The sequence below is a fragment of the Ctenopharyngodon idella genome, chromosome 16 (assembly GCF_019924925.1).
Source record: "Ctenopharyngodon idella isolate HZGC_01 chromosome 16, HZGC01, whole genome shotgun sequence".
In the NCBI taxonomy this organism is placed as follows: domain Eukaryota; kingdom Metazoa; phylum Chordata; class Actinopteri; order Cypriniformes; family Xenocyprididae; genus Ctenopharyngodon; species Ctenopharyngodon idella.
The window spans coordinates 19,410,261-19,434,583 of record NC_067235.1 but is presented as its reverse complement, the minus strand read 5'-3'; the positions used below and the strand labels follow the sequence as shown (position 1 = coordinate 19,434,583).

At 36.3% G+C, this 24,323-nt stretch overlaps 1 protein-coding gene across 2 annotated transcripts in view; it reads left to right on the top strand.

The window, feature by feature from the left end:
* tgfbr2b (transforming growth factor beta receptor 2b) overlaps window positions 1-18,015 on the top strand; it is a 29,881-nt gene extending 11,866 nt beyond the window's left edge. For both annotated transcript variants that reach the window (XM_051865806.1, XM_051865807.1), the window contains exons 4-7: window positions 6,099-6,901; window positions 10,497-10,638; window positions 14,266-14,393; window positions 16,835-18,015. In XM_051865806.1, the coding sequence (XP_051721766.1) occupies window positions 6,099-6,901; window positions 10,497-10,638; window positions 14,266-14,393; window positions 16,835-17,023 (1,262 nt within the window). In that variant the 3' untranslated portion in view covers window positions 17,024-18,015. The remainder of the gene's footprint in view (window positions 1-6,098; window positions 6,902-10,496; window positions 10,639-14,265; window positions 14,394-16,834) is intronic.
* The last annotated feature ends 6,308 nt before the right edge of the window (window positions 18,016-24,323 follow it).

Here is a 24,323-nt window from a genome sequence, read left to right as displayed (position 1 = left end):
AGCCACAATTCCAATTTTTAATGCGAGGAACATCCACAGTGTGTTTTTGTAAAACCTAAAACAGTACGCGGGGATTTCTGAGGCGCAGAGTATCCTGAGGTGAATGCGCTTCCTTTTTTTCAGTGTGTAAAAACATATATCGTAAGCTAATGAGGACAGATTCCATGATGTTAAATTGTGGATATAAGTTAAAAAAAGATGGCTTTTGTTTGGAGGTGTTTGATGCCTGTAGTGTTGACTATGTAGGTAGGAGCAGTCAAGGGAATCTGTAATTCCATCCGGTGAACGAGGCCTCATTCCCCTGCCAGAGTGGGGAAGTATTGCAGGAAGTCCATGTTTACTTATTGGAACGGTTCCATGGCATATTTCTCCCGAAATGCCTGGCATTGTTTTCCCGGACCATAACATTTTTATGACATTAACTGTGAGCTGAGAGCCTGAGCATTACAGCGATAAGCTCCCCATTCTGTATTCGACTGGAGACGCCGACATTTCTTTCGACTTTATTATGGCAGCTGCAGGGTGTACACACCAGCTCATAATTATATCCTGCACAGCACAGCTTTGTCATATAGCAATTTTACACATATTTTTTGCTGAATCAAATAAACAAAGTCACACTTGCACTACTTTTGGCCTAGGTGGACTTTTTAGGTGAAAAGTACACTGTGAAAACCAAAGGTGCCTCAAATATCCCTTTTCTGTACTTACGTAAACTATATTACATTTTTACATTATATATAATGCTATAAACTGCTCCAAAAACCTTTTTTCTTCTTGATGGGTTACCGGAGAAACCATCAAAAGTTTATATAGAGGTTAATCATGAAGTTATTCCCGTGATGGAAAAACGAACGGATTATCAAAATGTATTAATATTGACTGATGTATTGGTTTATCCAAAGTATATATCCCAGTGGGTTTGTATTGCAAATTTTCATTTCCACATTCAGAGCCAATATGGTGTTTTTAATATTTGAATGCCGCATGAATGCTGAATATTTTGAATGAGAAACAGTCTGTCAGCATGAAGACATCATTATGTCTTCTAGACAAATCTCCAGACAAATGAATAGAGTGAAATAGGGAAATGGAGAAACTGTGGTTAACTGTGGATTACTGTCATTAGTTTACCAAAAAAGAAAAAAAGAAAAAAAATGTTGTAATGTAGTTTCTGCTGAAGTGTATCTAATTCACCTGCAGAATATTAGTGCTGTTACTCGAAATGGACATTCCAGAAAGAAAACAATGAGTGAAAGCACAAACCACGGAAACATTTTTGAAAGTGAACCACGGAAATGTTTGATTTTAAAAGTGAAAGTGATTTTGTAACAACAGGTTCTACAGTTTGTTAAATTTGGCTCTGAAATGGGTTGATGAGATATGAAGACAGATTGATGTCATTCATGATTGAAGCAGACATATTTGCTGCTACTCTCTTCACAGTGATGGCCATTATTGCCTGAGTGCTTCAGCAAATGTACATTTGTTTCTAATAAGCAACTCGTAAAGCTTGTCAGGAGCGTTGCACTTTTCATTGTGGTTTGCACACATGTTTTTCTGTTATTCGACTTGTAAACTTGATTGGCTCAATCGGAAGGAACATGAAGTGAATATGGAACCTTGGAGGCGTCTTGATTTAGAGGTCCTGGAAGCCTCTCGTGTTTTTTTTCCATGACATGCAACAGTGTATATACCATCACACTGAAACTAGGTTGTTGTAGGTCATTGCTGTAGTTTAATTTTTATTGTATACAACAATATTGTAACAATACAATATTGTTACTATAACGCGTAAAAATATTGCATTATAAAAAGTAACTAATTATGTAACACTGTTACATTTTTGGAATGTAACTGTCCGCTGATAGACGCCTGCTTTCAAATGCTCCCGCTCCCACTTTCAAAACTCCTTCAAATTTAAACACTCCCATGCATTGATCATTGTAGCCAATCAGACATATCTGATGAGTGTGCGAACACAAAGGCCAATCAGAGGTGTTTACGAATCTTCTCAACAGCGTTCAAAGCGTCACATTTTTACAATTTCAGTACCGAATTTGTATCGCGGTCGGTACTTTTGACAACACTATTCTATTTAGATTCAGTTTCCATAGACACAATTTTTTTTTTATTAGTTTTTGCGGATATTTTCTCTCAGCAACCATACGTTAAATAAAAAACTACTCAATGAAAAATACATGTACGTATACATACAAACATTATATATTTAATTATTATTATTATTATTATCAATAATCATTTTATTATTTATGTTCATATTATGTAATTTCAAGTAAAATAAAAACTTGTATACACGTATATATGTATATACTGTGTATATACTGTGTATATACTGTGTGTGTGTGTGTGTGTGTGTGTGTGCTTATTTTGACACATCAGTGTCATCTTTACTCCAAAACACAAAACGATAGATGCCAAAATATTCTTTCTCAGATCTTGTGGAAAGTACTCATTATTCTTTCCCAGGATGACAATCCAGGCCATTTGCCTGACAGGACAAATAAGTAGCAGCATGTGTCTGTGTCTCACTGGAATATTTCCAACCTGACAATATGTTTCTACTCAGTTGATCTTTTATCATAGGTTATTTTGATGGAAAGAAGAACATAAAGGAAAGGAAGAAGAGTGCAAACTGAGGATCAGTCTGTCTGTATAGACTTTATTTTCAACCCAACCCTGACCTGCACGTATATATGCTGGCTCGCAAACACACCCACGCTCACATGCTGAGGAATCTTGGCCTCCAGTTATAGAGCAGATAGTTAAAAGGTCTGAGTCACACCGAGAAAGCCAACGAGAGACCAAGACGGTGTTTGTGAGAGAGAGAAAAAAGTAAAAGAAAAATCAGACTTGTTTGCAGTATGAGCCATGCTATAAAACAAAGCTGTAGTCATAACAAACAAACAGTAACAGGTCTGTCTTTTTCATGTAGAGCATGTTATCAGTCTTAGTACTCCACATCAGGACAGGGCAAATCCAAAAGGCAATAACACGTACATACAGTATGGGAATCCTCACTTTGAATTCTGACATTTTCAAAAGTAAAGCAAGCTCACAATGTGCCCAGCCAACAAATCAAAGCAGGCAGAAGCTTGTTTGCTTGTTCGCAATAGGGTGGAGAGATTTGGCCTGTCAAATCAGTAAACTTAAAGGATATGTGAAATGTCATGTTCAGAGATTGGAAAAATTAATAAAATCTTAAAAAGTAATGGAAAGTCATTTTTTTATAGAAAAGAAATGCCTTAAGATATTAACCTATAAATGAAAAAAGTAAAATTTTATTTAAAAAATTTTATTTTTAATTTAAAATATGTATTGTATTTTATCTAAGTAAAAAATCGCTAAACACTAAAATTGTTTAAATGCTAGTTAATATAGGCAACACAAGTATAATATAAAAAATGTTTATTAATATTGAGTTTGTGTAATAGTGTTTTAAATTAGAGGGGTTTTTTTAACATTTATTTTAAAGATTTGGCAGAAACTTTTGCCCAAAGCGTTTTTTCAATTTATGCATTCTCTGGGAATCGAACCCATGACCTTTGCCGTCGCTTGCGCCATGCTTTGATGTTTAAGCTACAGAAAGGCAAAAGTAATGTAAACACAGGCGGAAATAACCAAATTAAATATCCAATATCGACCAATACTGTTAAATTAAAAACTCAATATTCTGGATCCCCTTAAAGGCGCAATATGTAAGTTTCTCTGCTAGAGGTCGCTTATTCTAAACAATAACAAAGGCATAGTTTGATGACACTGTGAATGAGCGTGGAATCATGGGAGTTGTCGTCTTCACATACACAGCTGATGAAAAGCAATCTGACAGGTCTCAAGCAAAAATCATGTTTTATTAACATTACTGTAGTATGAAGCAGGGCAGGGCCGAGAGCCGTGGGAACGGAACAAGGCCGGTCGAGTAAATATATATTATATGGCAGAGAAAATGCTGTATTATTGTTAATACAAATAAAGCTCTTTCTGATTATGCTATGTTAGCCACTTGACAAAATAGTGTTGTCTCTGAGGCATGGCACAAACATGTTACTCGCGGTAAATCAAGAAAATGAGATTCAAACAATAAGACTAACCGTGTTGAGCTATATAAGAATGACTAATATTCTGTCAATAAAGGTATCCAAAATCTCACCTGTCTAATAAAACACATAATATATTAAAGTGTCTAAGGTGTTTCCATTGGTTTCTGCAGAAGTAAAACTGGAACTCGAGGGTAACGCGGATATGACGTCACTGACAGGCGTCACAATAACACGGGTCGTTACACTGGTTCAAATTGTGGATTTCTCTGGATTTAAACATTTGTTGGAAACATTTAGGATAATGTAAGTAAACAAGTCAACAAAATTCAAGACTTCCAGTTTTTTTTTTTTTTTTTTTTTCTTATTTATTGTGCCTTTTAATTAATCCTTTTCCAGTAAGTATGAGCAATGGTAATAGTAATAGTGGTGCTTGTTAATGCACTAATAAGAAACATGTCTATTGGTGTGACATGAGAAGCAATTAAATTTTAATAGATTTACTTGTGAGTCAGAGGCTTTGGAAAGCGTAATCCACTTAATTCTTGTTAAGACCTTGGCACAGATGTACAGTGATGCGTTTAACAGTAGAGCCTGCAGAAAAGTGCCTCTTATTAGCTGATAATGTCATGGACCACAGCAGTGTGGCTGGCATCCTGTTTTATGTGGCTGGAAAAGACTCTGTGATTTCATGCATGTTTATATTGGTTGTTTGGCTGGAGAAGAGGTTTCTGCCGCTGTATGTGAAGGGTTGAGTGTTCCCTCTGCACCACACGTCTATGCTTTATGTATGTGCTTGCTGACTGTTCTGTCTGCCAAACGCTTTGGCATTTATTGACGTTTTCCCTCTCCCAGTGTCGTGTATCCATTTCTGTTCTTTTTATGTCTGTGTCTCAATGATAAGGCGTGTCTGTGTGTTTGATGGAAGAATGCAGACAGACGAAACACTGACTCCACTCTCTGCCCACGTAGTTGGCAGGTCTCACTTTGTCTCTGGATTGAACCTGCAGCACTAGGGCTTCCAAGCCAATCCTCTGGTTGGCAGGCGCACATCGTAGCAGTGTAAACTTTCCCTTGAAGGATGTAGTCGCTGAACAGACTCCCACTGTGTGAGCTTCACTCATGCTTCCTGGTGTGGCAGGAAAAACTGCTCACAAACTGAGTTAATGATTAAGAGTTCAGTCAAACTAGGTATAGCTAAATGGTTATAGCTGGCATTTGAAATGGCTCTAAATTCTGGACATTTCTGCTAAGTAGTTAATGAACAGATTCAGAGTGACTTAGAGTATACTTTGCTCAAGGACACAATGGTGTTACAAAACATCTCTACTTCTAACTACATAACATCACTTTTTTTTTTTTTTATCAACATGACATGATGCATTGAGATCTTTTATTGAACTCCTAGTTTTAATAATTTATTGGTGTACATTTTGAACTGAATTAATCTTATAATTAGTCTTAATTAATTTGTAAATAAAATTAAATGTTATTAAATTAATTTAATAAATAAATAAATGCTATTTTTTTATTAACTTTCTTATTTTTATAAATGTTCCCAGTAATACTATATTGTTGTGCTAATTTTAATCGGATCATTCAATGCAAAATGCCTTCAGCCAATAAACTGTTGTCAGGGCAACTAAAGATTTCTTGTTCAACAAATGATCAATTAGCAACACAAGAAATATAGATTTGTCATTATTTCTTTCTTACACAGTTAATATGAGGTAAAGTCTTGGCCTCTCAAAAAAAGTTTTGTTCAGGCAACTCTTTAAGGATAATTGAGACAACATATGGGGAATATTGTTTGTCTAACACGTGTTTTTATGTAGATTCATAGAAAATGTTTTTTGTAAAATGATCAAATTTCTTGGTATCGGAAATTCCTGTATACAGGATGAACTGTTACTTTTTTTGTTGAACTGTTACCTTTTAAATTGTATTGATTTATAAGATATACATAACTAGTTTTGATACAAACATTTGCCTTTTGCTGTATAGAGGTAAATGTTGTGACATCATCTGCTTTCTCTCCAGCTATTATTCCAGACCCCACGAATAACCAGGTGGTGTTGGTGATCCTGGTCAGTTTGCTTCCCCTCCTGGTTCTGGCTGTGCTGGTCATCGCCTCTTTCTACTGGTATCGCATGTACCGTCGCCGCAAACTTGATGAGTGGGAGACCAAGAAGCCGTCCAAACGCAAGGGCCCCAAAGGCCCGCTGGACTGTAGTGACGCCTGCGCCATCATGATGGACGACGACCGCTCGGACAGCAGCTCCACGCACGCCAACAACCTCAACCACAACACGGAACCTCTGCCCATTGAGCTGGACCTTCAGGTAGGCAAGGGCCGCTTCGCTGAGGTGTACAAAGCCAAACTGAGACAAAGCCCCTCGGAACAGTTTGAGACGGTGGCGGTAAAGATCTTCCCCTACGAAGAGTACGCATCCTGGAAGAACGAAAAGGATATCTTCTCAGACATCGATCTGAAGCACGAGAACATTCTACACTTCCTGACTGCCGAGGAGAGGAAGGTAGAGAAACAGTACTGGCTGATCACCGCCTATCACCCACGCGGGAACCTGCAGGAGTACCTCACGCGCCACCTCATCAGTTGGGAGGATCTACGAGTGCTCGGGGGCTCGCTGGCCCGGGGTGTGGCTCATTTGCATAGTGACCACACCCCCTGCGGGAGGCCAAAAGTGCCCATCGTCCACCGAGATCTGAAGAGCTCTAACATCCTGGTGAAGAATGACCTCACTTGTTGCCTCTGTGACTTTGGGCTTGGTCTCCGTCTTGACAACTCACTGTCAGTGGATGACTTGGCCAACAGTGGGCAGGTAGATTCAGCAACAATATTTCATATGGTGCATTCTGTCTGCTTACTGCAAAATTTTGTTATTGCCACAAAAAATTTTGGTAACACTTTAGTTTAGAGTCCAATTCTCACTATGAACTAGTTGCTTATTAGCAGTGCTGGAGAAAGTTACTTTTAAAAGTAATGCATTACAATATTGCGTTACTCCCTGAAAAAGTAACTAATTGCGTTACTTGGTTACTTTTTATGAAAGGTAATCCGTTACATTACTTTTGCGTTGTTTTTTTTTTCTCACCTGGGCTGGACTTGCTTGTTTGTTTTTTAATAGCAACAAAAAAAGTTCTGTTTTTGGTAAATGTTAAGGCCCTTTCACACCAAAAGTGAAATGAATAAGCCTTAGGCTGAAGGAAATGCATATTTATGCCTGTACAATAGAGGGCGCAGCTAAAACAAACCTCTCAGCTGTGCTGCCGTTCTGGATTAAAGAAGAAAAGGATACAGGAGAAGGAAGTTCAACACTCTTATTTCTAAATCTAATATAAAGTAATTTTTGCATATTAATGGTTGAATTGGATCATTGAAGGTCAGCAGCAAAGACATTGGTTAATAAAATTAAATACATAAAGTATATTTGTGTAATTTAAAATAAAGTTAATTATTACAGATTTGCGTAAAATTCTGAGACTGCATTTCACTGTTTTTATTAATTTTGAGGAGTACACAACACCTCTGCACTTTATTTCTCTCAACATCGGGACAGGAGAGCTGTCAGTCAATAAATGTGAAAAAGTAACTTAGATTTTTTTTTGTAAATTGAAAAAGTAATGTGTTCCTTTACTAGTTACTTGAAAAGTAATTAGATTGCATAACTTGTAAGTTGTACTTGTAATGTGTTACCCCAACACTGCTTATTAGCATGCATATTACTTGGATATTAGCTGTTTATTAGTACTTATACAGCAGATATTAATGCCTTATTATCCATGACCATATTCTACATATCTTAATCCTACCTAATACATAAACTTAAAGGGATAGTTCACCTCAAAATGAAAATTACCCCATAATTTACTCACCCTCAAGCCATCCTAGGTGTATATGACTTTCTTCTTTAAGCCAAACACAATCAGAGTTATATTAAAAATATCCTAACTCTTCTAAGCTTTATAATCGGAGTGATTGGAGGATGAGATTTTGAAGCCCAAAAAAGTGCATCCATTGATGGTAAAATGTACTCCACGTGGCTCCGGGGGGGTTAATAAAGGCTTTCTGAAGCAAATCGATGCATTTGTGTAAGACAAATATCCTTATTTAACGCATCAGAAGGCCTTTATTAATCCCCCGAAGCCACGTGGAGTAGGTTTTATCATCATTGGATGACTTGTGTTTGGCATGAAAGAAGAAAGTCATATACACCTACGATGGCTTGAGGGTGAGTAAATTATGGGGTAATTTTCATTTTTGGGTGAACTATGCCTTTAACAACTACCTTACTAACCATTAATAAGCAGTAATTAGAAGTTTTTTATTGAGGCAAAAGTCATAGTTGAGAGAATTGTGTGTGAATAGTGAGAATTGGACACTAAACTAAAGTGTGACCAAAATTTTATATATGCATGCATAGTGTAGGCCTATATATTTAATTTCTTCAGAATGAATGTAAACTCAAGTCATTTGTTTTCTCTATTGAGTGATCGATCGATTTATATAAATCTTTCAAGACAGACCTACCATAAACTCTGAAGACTGTTGAAGCATTAGTCAACGTAATTTCAACTTAAGATCCACCAATCTGTGAACAAATGAAAGAGAGAGATCAGCAATGAAATAGATCAGCAGAGATCTCGTCCACTCGCGTGAATCGTGTAATAAAGCCAGGCATCTTATTTATTTACATTTATATCTTATTTATGTTTGCAATAAATTTTAAATATAGTTATTATTCTTACAACAAATGACTATAAATCAGTGGTTTTATATTATACCATTGTTTTTTTATTTATTTACATCAGTTGCATTGTTTTATGGGATTGTAATTCCTTCATAAAAAATGTTTATGAAGCAATTTTTTCTCATTTTCATATATTTTTTTGCTTAAATTTTACCTATTTGATTTTAGTAATTAAGTTCGTCAGCTGAAGCAGCTTAACTTACATTTTTATCAGCCCCAGTGCATCAGACTACTTATGTTCACATGCTTTTATAGCGTTGTAAGTGCCAGGTAAAGCACTGATGTATACGTAAATTTGTGCAGATTTACAATGGCAGGGCCGTTGTCATAACTTGCAGGGAAAGTCCCCTCAGGCATCTCACCATGTGCAGATGTGTATGTATGTATGTGTGCCCTTTGTACAAACTGTCTGCTCAGATTTATGATTCACTGGCTAAAAATGAAAAGACAAAAGGCACTGAGTGAATCAGTAATGAACTAGCTAACAATCGCCTGACTCTGAGCGACGTCTCTCCATACCCAGAGTGCTTTGATGTTTGTCAACCTTCTGCTGGTCCCAGGCATTGACCCTAAACACATTCAAAGGGAGTTCAGATTTCAGTGCTGAGGTTGTTTAATTTATCACGTTTTGGTTTGGTTGGTTTATCGGTGTGACCTTTTGTACTCTTAAAGTGAAGTTGAGTAATGAAGTAATTTGTGCATGTTTTAAAGATAAAGAAATAAAAAAAGATGCAAAAGCTTGGTACCCTCAAAACAGTTTTCTGAACAAAATCAATGAACGATTAGATGAATTTATAATCTGAATGAGCATATGGAAGGAGTGAGTAAACTTGTCATTTAGATCAATGTTAATAATAATAATATTTTTTTAAAATAATACTTTTATTTTTTACATTTGTATAATAAAAATTATTATTATTATTATTAATATAGCCAATTATTTATAATAATAATAATTTGTGTTGTCATGAAATAATAGTAAAAATAAATGTATTTTTAATAATAATATTTTCAAATTAATAATAATTAAAAATTATTTATAATAATTATAATATATAACAAATATATATATATATATATATATAATATTATTATTATTATTATAGCTATTTATAATAATAATTTGTGTTGTCATGACAATAGAAAAAAATTGATGTATTAAAAAAAAATTTTTACATTAATAATAATAATAATTAATTAATTATTTATAATAATTATAATATATAACAAATATATAAAATAGATTCTTATTATTATTAATATAACTAATTATTTATAATAACAGTAATTTGTGTTGTCATGACATAATAGTAAAAAAAATCAATGTATTATTATTAAAAATATTTTCAAATTAATAATAATTATTTATAATTATAATATATAACAAATATGTATAACAAATATTGTTGTTATTATTATTATTAATATTAATATAACTATTTATAATAATAGTAATTTGTGTTGTCATGGCATAATAGTAAAAATAAATGTATTATTATTAATAATAATATTTTCAAAATAATTAATAATTATTTATAATAATTATAATATATAAAAATATATTATTATTATTATTATTAAAAGTGCTGTGTTGTCATGACATTGATAGATAGACAATATCAAATTATTTACAGTTAAATAAGTATTCTATTTATCTGATTCTCAGGTGGGTACAGCCAGGTACATGGCTCCAGAAGTGCTGGAATCGAGGATCAACCTTGAGAACATCGAGTCATTCAAGCAAACCGATGTCTACTCCATGGCCCTGGTACTGTGGGAGATCACATCCAGGTGTAATGCCATCGGTGGTGAGTACAACCATCATAAAGATCTCACTTGGAAACATAACTGTTATTTTGGCATTTCCCAAATCAATATGGTTAGTAAACTGCAGACAATGCTGTTCTATTTCTATTCTGCCTGTAATTGTCCCTCAAGGAGAACAGGGATGAAAATAGGCTTGCTTTTTTGTCTGATTCTATCAGTGGCATTTTGGTTTGTTTTTTTTCTCCCATCATTGGGCTATTGTTTCAGTACACTGCATGGAAAGCCCACTGTGGCCCACACTGTGTTTTGACCGATTTGCAGCTTCCTGTTATTGGAGGAGTCGTTCTTTAACAAGAGCAGAGATGGTACCGCGTACTCACTCTATTTGGGGAATGTAAGGAATGTGTGAAATGTCAAGTGCTTCCTAAGAACTTTCCCTTTTTTGGTCAGGTGGGAAGATTCTTGGCACACCAAGATGTAAACGACGATATATAGCTGTCACTCATTGACTATTTATGTTCTCATATGTATGAAATGCAACAGCAAAAACTGGAATTAGTTATGGTGGTAAATATAAATATAAATGCATGTGGAAACTGAGGAAGAGAGAGGGATTTTGTTGTTTTTTGTTGATCAGGGTTTTTCCTGCATTGAAAATTTTTCAGTAGCTGCCCTGTGAAATTACGGTCTGCTGAAGTAAATTTAAGTATCTTGGGTTTTGTTTTGTTTTTTTGGCTAAATGCTAAATGCTTTTGCATTTGAAGTGGATGAAGAAAAATTAACATGTACTATATCCATGTACCTCCAAATGAATAGATATTGAATCAAAATCGAATCGCAAGCTCGTGAATCCCTTTAAATCCGCTCTGGGAATATGAGTGACAGTGTGCATGTATGAGTGTATTTGCATGGTGTATATTGTTTCTCTCACTGTCCCTGTGCCTGTAGAGTTGTGTAACCCACATGCCCCGGCATGCCCTCTGTGGTTGACAGGGGTTGCAGGAGTCCTCCTGTCATGCTGCTTGGAGCTTATCTGAAGAGCTGGAGGTGTTTTCAGCCAGACAGACTGTCTCATTCCAGCCTGTGTTGAGGGGGGTAGAGACAGACATCCCAGGGTCTGTCTCTCCAAGCCATTGCTGTTTTTTTTTTTTTTTTTTTTTTTTACCACCTTCCATTAAATGCAATGTTAAAAACCTGGGATCTAATGCAAAAAGGGGGAAATGAAGTTTTCGGGACATAAGACTGCAGACAGCGGCTGCAGAAATTCAGTGTGTGGGTGATGGTGAAATGGAAAGCTGTGGCCGCGTTGTTCTGCTGCTGCGGCTCTGTGTGTATGTTAGTAAGTCCTGAATTAGCACGGGGTGCGGCCTGCCTGGTCTAGAGTAGTAGAGCGAACTTGAGACACTGCCAGTCAAGGAGAACTCCCTCCCTTCCTCAGAGAAGGAGAGGAAAACAAGTAAATGGAGGACAGCAGCTGGCTAGCAGGTGGCAGAACCCCATGCAGGGTGTTCATCCATCAGTACAGGTCTCAGATTCACTGCCACCACGCCTCTGACTGACTCAAGCTCTTCACAGACACGCAGAAGAGTCAAGTTTGTCGTGTTCTCATGATCTACCCCAAAACTCTCTGACTGATGCCTGAATCCTCCGGCAACATTGCTGCTGCATTGCTCTCTAGGCAACTTTAAAATAGGTCAAAGTGTTTAAGCAGGAATCTTACCTCCTGTCTGCCACGATTGACTGTCTCACTCACTGTGATTTATGGATGTTTTATTTAATGAAAATAGTCTCTCTTTTTATTTTTTTCTAAACTGTCAGTGTATAAAACCTTGCACAATTTCACAATTAGCATTTTATTTATCCTAAATGCAATCAAATAATATTTTTAAACTTTTTAGTTTGCTAAAATTAATGTTTGTCTAGAAATTATATTTACCTTGCGTAATTTACCTTTTTTAACATCACAAGCTACTCTTTTACGAAACTTTTGTTTCCTTAGTGACCAAGTAAACTAACTTTTGAAGAAAGAAAAAAAAATATTGGGGCAAAATTGTTCAGAGTGGTTGAAATAATGTAATAAAACAACTGTTTTTAATAGAAATAAGTATATAATATATATATTTATATCATTTTTTATTCATTTGACTTATATAAATACTTTTCAAACAGTAAATATTAAAATAGTTTGTTTACATAACTTTTTATTTAAGTTTATTAGTTTTTTTTTTTTTTTATGTTTCAAAGCCTATGTCTGGGACAATAAAACATAACAAAAGTAAATGAAGAAGGCATGATGAAAATTTTCCAAGGGAGTTTTACTTTGTGGCCTTATAATATATACCATATAAGAAAAAGAAAAAAGCTGACGTTTTTTATTTTAATAAAAATCAGCCTCTGGGACATAAAAGCACTCAAGAATGAAGAAACACCCTTAAATTGTTTTTCTTCTTCTTCTTCTTCTTGCACTCTTTCCCAGACAGAGACTCAGAAAGGCAGGTCTGTGGAGGTAGCAGACAGTTAATCTAAAGGGGAAACTGTAGTAAAAAAGCGTTTCCCTGGATAGCACTAGCTGGGCCCGGGGTGGGAGGCCTCAGCCGGCAGGACATCTGTTCCCAAAAAACCACGGCATTCCTCACATAGCGAGTGCATTTGTGGAGCCTGGCCTCTTAAGCAAAGCAAAACGTATAGAAAAAGAGACGGAGACCAAAAAAGAAAGACGCTAGGTGACCTTAATGTTGCAGACAGGCAGCCGAGTGTCCTCATCTGCGGACTGCATGCATGCTAAATTCCCATTTTGGGGTCAAAGCCACAAACAGGGCACAGAGGACAGCAGAAATAGCACCGCAGGGGCGGGAGTATTTTGTTTAAGAGCTGAAACAGGGGAAGTCCACTTGTCAAAAACAGGATGCGTTCGCTTGTGGAGTCAGCTTCTCCGCAGGGTCCCAATCACAGTCCTCCACTTCCTGTCCTGGGCTGCATGCTGGCCTAGCCCCTTCCTGTGGGCCAGAGTGCTGGGCAAGAACCACAAAACATGCTCTCCAATCATGAGCAAGCCGCTCCAAAGTAAACGTACTCATCAACCATCATTTGCTGTAATGGATTTTATATTGGCCAAGAAGAGGACAATAACCGCTGTTTTATGGGAGGTTTTGGTGTTTCTTGCAGATTTTTTTCCTGTTTAGCACCCCATGTTTGTGTGTGTTATCTATAGCTGGCTCTGGTCAAGTACTTGGCTATGGAGGCTGAAGACGGATATATGATTGGGCCTCTGCAGCTGCAAGTTTCACAAGGTCTGGAAAATCTGTTTTTGGAGCTCACTGGCACAGTCCATTGATTAGCCTCGTATTTCACCAATTTGTTTTCACGAACAAAACAAATGATCCACAAACTCAGCATTGTAAATTGTTGCCATTCTGATGGAGCAACTGACTTTTCTCCAGTTGCCACATTTACAGTTTAGGTTTTTCATGACCGGATAGAATAACCAGAGCATATGAAACATGCTTTCCCCCCTCCATCAGGGCTTGCTTCCAGCTTTAAGAGTTTCCAACCTCAGTACTTCTCACGACCGAACTTCTGAAATGCTCTAAAAGATTGATTTTTCATGCTGTCATATGCACATAGATCATATGTCTGATAATGTGATTGTCTTGTGTGTGTCTTCACAGAGGTAAAGGACTACGAACCTCCATTCGGCTCTAAAGTCCGAGAGCACCCTTGTGTGGAGAGCATGAAAGACAATGTGCTACGAGACCGGGGCAGGCCAGAGATCCCCAACAGCTGGATGAAACACCAGGTAAAAGAGCATAGGGTTGTATTTTGATCTCAGAACATGGTAAAAGACAGCATGTTAGCTGACAGACAAGAATTTTGTCAACTGTTATTGAGAACTTTTGGAAAGCGTACAATTCTCCTGTGGAAAAATAGCTTTAGTTATATATTATAAACAGATAGTTCCAGCCCTTGATTCTGATCTGGTTAAGCCGCGTTCGAAGCCGTTGTAAAATTCCCGAAAACATACAGCTGACCGCATTACATAAGTATCGCTGCGCCACTGAATGTGTATGTTGCTGCGTCTGTCTGCTGTCCCTTAGCAACTTAAACATATGTTTGTTCTCTATTGATTTTGTTCATTAAAGCTTACTGTATTATGTAGAAGAGTATTGTGAGAGAGATATCGAGTGACCAAGTGTATTATCTGCATGCAAATTTAGCATTTTCCTTCAGGTCAGTCCTATGTTCATAATAAAAGATCCGTTTGAATGTCCGCTGCGATCTTTTCCTTTTAACATGGGATTTCCACACTCATAAAGACAATCTTTACCGCCATCTAATGGCGTAATAATGTAACTTATTTTGCTGGTCACTGTCAGGGACTATTTTTTCCAGCGGAAGGAAGGCTTTTAGTGATTTTTTTTTTTTTTTTTTTTTTTGAAAGTTGCATTGATACATATTTTTTGGCTTTAGTATTTGTATTGTGTGGTAATCGTTTTATAAAAGCAATAAACCCTATGAAACCGTGGTTTACAGTGAATTTATAACAGCTAAGGGGCGTTGTTAGGCATGACGCGGAGCAGAGCTTATTGCTTTAATACACCACCGTTGGAGTTTGGAGTAAGAAAGAAAAAGAAATGAACACTTTTATCCAGCAAGGATGCATTTAATTGATCAAAAGTGACAGTAAAGACATTTATAATGTTATAGAACATTTCTACTTCAAATAAATCGTGTCAATCAAAGAATTCAGAAAAAAAAGTATTACTGTTTCGACAATAATATTAAGCAGCACAACTGTTTTCAACATTGATAATAATAAGAAATGTTTCTTGAGCACCAAATCAGCATATTAGATTGATTTTTGAAGGACCATGTGACATGTGAAGTCTGGAGTAATGATGCTGAAAATTCAGCTTTGCCATCACAGGAATAAATCACATTTTAAAATGTATTAAAGTTAGAAAACAATTATTTTAAATTGTAATAATATTTCATAATGTTACTATTTTTACTGTATTTTTGGTCAAATTAATGCAGCCTTGTTAAGTATAAGAAACTTTTTTTTAAATTTGTTAAAAAAAAATTTACTGACCCCAAATTTTTGAACTATAGTATACATACATTTTATAACACAAAATTCTGTTATTTCTCTGAAAACAAGGCTTATCTTATGTCATTTTGCTTCTGACGTTAATGTGTCTTGTTTTAAGGATGTTTAGATATTTTTATCTGAAAACAATATACTGAGTAAGGGGCAGTTCACACAGAACATATTTTTCCATTCCACTGTGCTACTTTTCCATTGTTTATCAAAGTAAACATGTGCTAGATGGACATGTTTGACCATTGCGTTCTAAAAATGCGGTGTTCAAGTTAAAATAAGACCCTGTCCACACGAACACGAATATTTTCAAAACCGCAGCTTTCTATGCGGTTTGGCCATTCATCCACACGCAAACACAGTAACGGTCGCTGAAACCAACTTCTTTTTAAAACTCCTGCCAGGATGAAGATTTTCAGAAACTTTTGAGAGATTTTGGCTTGTGACGTCGGAACCAGTAATAACCTTTTTTCCAGGCTTCTGATTGGCCAACATGGCTTTACGGTTAGGGTTATATCGCCACCTGTTGGCGTGCTCTTGACAGCGCTTTATAGTGTATTTTTGCGCTTTCATATGGACGCAATTTATTTTATTTTTTTAAACAAAGGAGGAAAAACTCTATCTACTCTTATTTATAAAAATACCCATGTATGTGTGGACTAGGCCCAAGTTAAACTTAAAAAAAAAAAAAAAAACATCTCTAGACCTTACAGGGTTTTTTTCACTTCACTGACCTGCATCGCACATTTTTAACCGCAAAAACGTGTTCTTTGTGAACGGCCTCTAAGAAAACAATTTTGTGCTTGTGCTTTTGTTTATTTTTTTTTATTAGTTTGACTGTCAAACCGACCCCAAACTTCTGAACAGTAGTATATACTGACAAAAAGAGAGATTTAAAGAGAAAAAACGCCAGGGGTGTAGAGTTTAGTTCTCAAGTTGAACCCAAAGATGTTGATGAGCTCAACTACTATAGCTATAGTTGATTAAAAAATTAGATATAGTTGAGTAAAATATTTGTATATGACATGACGAAATATTGACTGAATTTCAAGGGTGTTTTCATCAAAAGACAAAAACTAAGAGAAAACAACACTGTATTGTAGGCAAATACATGCACAAACACTTTGTTTTGTCTCCAGGGTGTGGCTACAGTCTGTGCCACCATCAACGAGTGCTGGGACCACGATCCCGAGGCCCGGCTTACAGCGCAGTGTGTGGCGGAGCGCTTCAACGACATGGACGACGACCTAGACAAGTTGTCCACCTGCAGCAGCTCTGAGGAGAAGATTCCAGAAGATTGCTCTGTGAGCGTGAGCGATGACAAATGAGAGCGAGAGAGAGGAAGGTCACTCTCTCTCTGCAAAAACTGAATGTGTGGATCCTTCCATTGAGGTGGAGTGGAAGAATATGGCCTTTTCATTAAGCTTTGTTTCATAACCAAAGATTTCATGCACTTTATCAGATTATGCATAGCTCACACTGAGGAAGGTCAGGCTACTGCGCAAGAGGAGCTGGACAGATGCTGGGTTTTCTCCTCTGACAGCTGACCAAGAGCCAAATGTAATCAGGAAAATGTTTTTGCCTTGACACTAAAGATTCATAGGAGATTGTAAGACTTTCTACAGATCAGTTCAGGATTTTCTGGATTTATGAAAGAATGTGTTTGGTGAGAGATTTGTGTGTTTGTGTGCACGAGTGTGTAAGAATACTAGCGTGTGTGTTTGTATGTTTGGTGTTGCTTTTACAGAGAAGTGTATTGTTCTTGTTAGCCAAAGAAAAAGTATGTTGTAAATACTTTTTTCGACATAAAAATCAACCCACACTATTGAGAGAGCTAAAAAGGGAAGAATATGCTGTACATACCTAGGGCTGGGCGGTATATCGTGTTTGTACGATATATCAATATATTTTTATAAACTAAATAGGATGAGGCAATACCGTTTATATCAATATGTGGTGTTTTCCTCAGTGCATCACTTACATTTCACAGGTATATTCTTAGAAGGTCATGCATTTTACTGTCAGATGTGGATGAGCCTTATGCAAGATAGTCTCCACTAAACTTCACAGACTTCAGTGAACGAGCACTGCCATGCTCCAAACCGACGGAAATACAGAGATATGACTTTTTTTAGCCATATCGCCCAGCCCTAAACATACCAAAAAATGTGTTAATCGAACAGTATTTTGAAATCACAAAATGCCTCATATGTTCACATATTCTGGGTATTGAATTGTGCCTCTTTTACTACTTTTCATGTAATATATTGTAAATCTTTGATGATTAAAATACATTTATGTACAGTATTGACACTAAAAATGGGTCACCTTTTTTATTTTGTTCATTGTGTAGTATTCTTTGAATTATGAGTTTTTGGAAATGTGTGACAGTTCCTTTCATATTAATGATGATTGACAGCCAGATATTAACTGCAATACCGCCGCTGGTTGCAACAATGTTTTCAGTTAGTCTTTAAAAAACATTCCATTAACCATTTGTCACGCACGCCCACTAGTTCAGTGTTGTGGGAAACAAACCTCTTTAATGAAAATCAGCTGTCAAATATGCCTCGGAGAACTGACACCTGCATTTCAGTACATAAGCCTCAGGGTTTCTACTACAAGAACACCTTTAGCTGTTTCTAAATCAAGAAGTTGTTGTGAGAAAGTATCTTTTACCACAGAAGCCAGTGGGTAACAGTGTAAAACTGGATTTTTGTCATTTTCAAAAGAAAATCCAAAACCCGCTTTTGGTGATTTTAAGCATTGTTATTTCAGTATTATTTATATAATATTATAGTATTTATAAATATTTTGAATTAGCTGATAGATTGATTTAGTGTTGAATTTTTCATTTACTCAGACAAAATAGTACAGAATTTAAATATCTGTTTTAGATGGGTTATCAACATGAAACTCATGTTGTATTTTTAATTTATTCAGACAATAAATAGGCCTATATACAGTAATTTTAATATCTGTTATTTATCATTATCGCCAAGTTTCAAGTTAGGGTAGGCAATTTTTTAAATAAACACTTTTTGTTATACTGGTTGAAACTCTCTTCACATCCTGATAGCAATCACTAATAAAAGTGGTCTAAATATGAATACATGTACATATATATTCTGTGGAAGTCTCAGGACCAAAAAATTTTCGTCCAATGCAATGATACGATGTCCTACCTGCCTGTCAACGTAATTTAATGGCGTCTCTCATTACGCTTTGCTGACTCTGCTGTGTGCATTCCATAGACTGTATAAAACAATGGACGTAACGTCACCCATAGGTTTCTGAAGAGCATTTTTGAAGCCCAAAGTGGGCGGAGCCAGTTATCGCCATCTTGGCAGCGCGTCACCACGCATCACTCCTAGATAACCGAAAATGGGCAAAGAGGCGAGATGTGGGTGGAGCTGAGGTACCTGGTTGCTGAAACCATGCCCACCTAGCGCTACGTGATCAAGTTAGCTCAGGCTAAGGAGCTTATGCTATATGCTACCATTCTGTCGTTTCATGTTGAGCATCCATTGGTCCAGCCTGAGATGGTCTGGATCACCTAGAGGAAAACTTTACACAGACAAATAGATAGTTGCCTCCTTCACAGACTACTTTACATGCAAACAACTTAAATTACTACAGTGTCCAAAAGGTCATCATATAGATGTCTATGGGATTGACTCCCTTTTGGAGCCTGTCTCTAACGGCTAGTCGATGAATTGTAGTTTAAGTCACTTCCGTATTGGATTCAAGAGAGAGACCGGAAGGTTGCTGCTTGGTGCATTCATGTGTTTTAAAGGAGGACGTGGCTTTGGAGAGGGAGGGTGGGATCTCATGCTTTCAAAGCTAGCTTGCTATTGCTAGCCTCTCCGAAATTGCCTACCCTACCTTTAACATCAAATAATTATGAAATAACAATTATTATTAATTATTAACAGATTATTTCTCGTCCGTCCATCGGTATTTATCATTAGTCTTGCACTGCGCATGCTCAGTTGTTTCTAAGTGTGAGCTGGGGCAGACGGCTGTCTAATTGAGTGAAATAATCTTCCTCTTTGACTCTCTTTTGTGGCGTGAGGCTGTTTGAATTGAGCTCTCACGCTGGAGTCAGTATAGCGGTTTATCTGGGCTTTGTTTGGGAGTGAGAGTTTTGAAATTCAGGACTGGGAACTGCCGCGACCATAATGACAGAGAAAACGAAAACTGCAGAGTTCCTCAGACAGGTCATTTTTATCCCCGGCAGTCGTACACACCCCTGTTCCTTTCACCATCCCTCTTTTTCCCTATAGTGTCTATTGTTTCTTTACTATTTTAGCCCCTAAACTGCTGGAACGTCTGGGGGGAAGAAGCAGACAGGGGAATAAACCAGTATCTGTGGGGCTGAAGGCCTATAAATATCTCTCTGTGGCACTGATCTCAAAATAGGATTTATGGGCCCGTTCTGAGACTTGGCATTTATTGTTGTTGTGGTGTTCTAGAGAGAGCAGAGCTGACCAGAGGGAACCGTAGTGCATCCACATTTGTTCTCTTGTGGAGAGGAGTAAACAGTTTAGTCTCTAGTCTCCATTTTCAGAGATGTCTGTAAATAGCTGGAGTACTAAAATGTATAAACATATGCTAAAAGAAAAAATTTACAAGACCTCAAATATGTGCCTGTGAAAGAGACTTCTTGTGAAGTGAGGAATTCATAACAAGTGCATACGGTAAGTTTTCATATAGCCTACAACAACTTTCTTGGGCACAGTTAAATTCATCATTGTACATAATACATCATACATAATACATTGATTATCTTTAATTGTTTAGTTAATCCTCAATCCTAAATAACCCAAAACAAAAAGTTTATTTAAGTGGCACTTTATTTAAAAACCAGATTCATCTTAGCCTGCAGGCTTTAAACGCATTAAAATAGTGGTATGCCATATTTAAATTAAAATATAAAATAAGACATTATACTGTAAATTAAAAAAACAAAAAAAACAAAGGCTTTATATGTGTAGTCTTAGTATACCCTGTTTAAAAGTATGAAGTACATTTAGTAGTTAGATTTGACTCAAATTACTTTTGTAAAAAGAAAATACATCTAGCCTCTTTCCTATGCTCAGACACACATTTTTTCTTTCACACTTGGACTGCATTTTGTTTATAAACATGCTCGCACAATAATTCTGAAATTAAAATAAACTGACAAATAAAATTAATGTCTGTTTGAAGATCAAAAGTTCATAGACCAAATAAATTTGAAAAAAAAAAAAAAGAGGGTTCAAAAAAGGAGGGTAAATAGATAACAGTTTATGCAAGTAAAATGAATATTTTTGTTTAAAAACATTTCAGAGTAATACTGATGTTGTTTTGATGCTGTTTTGGTAGAAAAAGAATGTTTAGGTTTCATAAATTTAGACTGTTTTGAGCAGTCATGAGTTATAAGTTCAAGGCCCGGTTTCACAGACAGGGCTTAACCTAAATCAGGATTAGGCCGTAGTTCAATTAGGATATTTAAGTAACTTTTATAAACGTTCACTAGAAAAAAAAACATTACTGCTGTGCATCTTGAGACAAAACAATGGCACTGACATATTTTAAGATATGTCAGTGCAAGTTACTTTAAGTTAAAACAGCTCAAACATGCATTTTAGTCTAGGACTAGCTTAAGCCTCGTCTGTGAAACCGGGGGAAAAAGAATTAATTAAATCCATTGAAGTCAACGGAGTTCATACTGGTAATTCTCATATTGTATGTTCTTATAAATTTCATATGATATATACAAATAAAAATTTTTATAAATATTGATAAAAATATATATATATCTTTTCTTGCGTCTCACTGCTTTGTGCTGTAGGTCTTGTGAAATTTGAATTAATTGAATTTATAAAAAGGCACATTTGCACATTTACTCATTAATGAGAAGTTACTGATCAGATACAATATGGTTTTAGTTGAAATAAAGTTTTACAAGCTTACGTTCCACCGGGTCTAAGCGGACCCGGGAATGCAAAAGCTGTATACAGTTTTTTTTAATGCATTACAAGGGTTAAAATGTCATTTATTCCTGTGATGGCAAAGCATTACTCCAGTCTTCAGTGTCACATGATCCTTCACAAATCATTCTAATATGCTGATTTGGTGCTCAAGAAACATTTTTTATTGTTATTATCAATGTTGAAAACAGTTGTACTGCTTAATATTTTTAAAAACTGATAATAGAAGTTTAATAGAGAATGATAATAGAGATTTTTTAACAATGTAATTCTCTACTGTCACCTTTGAGCACCCTTGATGAATAAAAGTATTCATTTCTGTCCAAAAAAAAAAAAATGCAGATGGATCGTCTCTGCAATACTGTCTTTGTTGACAGTCTTTGAAACTCCCTTTTAAAGAGTTGATTCACATGGCTGATTAGATTCATTCACTCTTAGTGATTCCCCCCTGCTATCTGCTTCTTTTATAAACTTATAAAGCTTCAAGTTTTGCTTGAGTGCCACATTCATCATCACCATAACAAGGCTGGCACATTAAATGTTGTACCAAAGGCCATGAAGGTCTTTATGGGTCCTCTCCAGTTCTTTCAGCAGTTAAGTTGAAGTGGCGGGCTTTAAGCCATGTGCCGGCTGACTGATAAGTATCTGTTTGAAGACATTCACCTTTTTCCCTGCACATCTGGTAGTGAGCCACCATCAAGCTGTGTTTCATCATGCTCTTTGATCGCTGGCGCCACCCGAGGGTACAGAGATCAAACAACAGATAAGAGATAGACACTGCAAGGGGAACAGTGCACACAGCCCTAAGACACAACAGACTATCATACTTGCTTCCAAACAAACACACGTGGAAGGAGCTGGGATAATGACAGGATGGCCAACTGGAGTATTAGTGCGCCTCCGTTATATTTTTGATGACCTTTGGGCCATAAAAGTACAAATTAATCCAAGAAGCAAACTGTCAAATGGTCTATTTTTAGGACTATGAAGACTGTTATCATTTTCAATTAAAAACATTTAACAGTCTGTTGTTAAAAAAAAAATAAAAAAATAAAAAATGATGGAGGCCACTGTGCTCATTGGGACCTTCAATGATGCAGACATTTTTCTGTACCCTTCCCCAGATCTGTGCCTCGATACAATCCTGTCTCAGAGGTCTGCAGACAATTCCTTGGTCTTCATGGCTTGGTTTGTGCTCTGACATGCACTGTTAACTGTGGGACCTTATATAGACAGGTGTGTGCCTTCCCAAATCATGTCCAATCAACTGAATTTACAAGGTGGACTCCAATCAAGTTGTAGAAACATCTCAAGGACGATCAGTGGAAACAGGATGTACCTGAGCGCAATTTTGAGCGTCATGGCAAAGGCTGTGAATACACAAAACACAAATGAGATTGATTGATTATTTATTTATTTATTTATTTGGGAGATAAAATCTGACCTTGACGTGCCTAACAGGATAGCTCATCATTTTAAATCATAATTTACATAAATTTGCATATATATAAGCCAGGTTGAAAGGAGTATCAAATATACATGAGAATTAATTAATTCATTTATTTATGTATTTATTTATTTTTACTTTTTGGAGATGAAATCTGACCTTGACATGAGCTTAACAGGATAACTCATAATTTTAACTCATAATTTAACATAAATATACATTAAGCCAGGTTGAAAGGAGAATCAAACACAAGTGAGATAAACCACCAAAACCAAACCAAAACAAGAAATAAATAGTTAACACATTTCAGCACAAATCTTTTAAACTTGTCATTTGCAACGATCCCAAACTGTGTATTTCTGCTGTTTGTGGCCTGCTCCACAGACATTGCTTGTTTACTAAACACTTCCGTTCCCAGACTAAACCACTAAATCAAACCCTTTTGTTGTCAGAGATCTAAGGATTTGACTTTGTTTTACTCCAGTGATTGATGTTGGGCAAAATTTGTGCATGACAGCAGTTCTGACTCTGTACTGAACTACACTGCCCTCTGTTGGTCATTGTTAAATCCCATGGTAAGTGAATATGGTTCAGTACCATGATATATGCAACTCCTGGCAAAAATTATAGAATAAACACACTTAGAGGATGTTCACCCAGCTTTTTTACTTTATAGCACACAAGCAAATCACAGAGTTGACACAAAAAAGGTTTTGTTCAATAGCTTAATATTCTGGCTTCATGAAACATACCTCAAACAAATTCACACATTTTTTTTTTAATTATTATTAATGGCATGTCTTTTTCCAGACCAAATAGAGGAAAACAGTGTGGAATCACTCAATATTGAGGAAAAAAAAATATGAAAAACACACAGACACACACACACACACACAATACTTTATTGCTCCTCCACTGTCATTCGTGACAGCCTGAGGCACTAATGAAAAACAATATTCCCCATCAAGCTGGTTCCAACTTTCTCAAATAGCAGTTGACAGATCAGCTTTGCAGGATAAAGCCTTATCTTATCTTTTTTTTTTTTTTTTTTTAATTTCCACCATAAATTTTCAATTGGATTGAGATCTGGACTGTTTGCTGGCCATGTCATTGAGTTTAACACTCTTTGATCTGTGACAAGATGCATTATCATCCTAAAAAAATGACTCCATCATCACCAAACCTATTTTCGATTGATGGAATGAG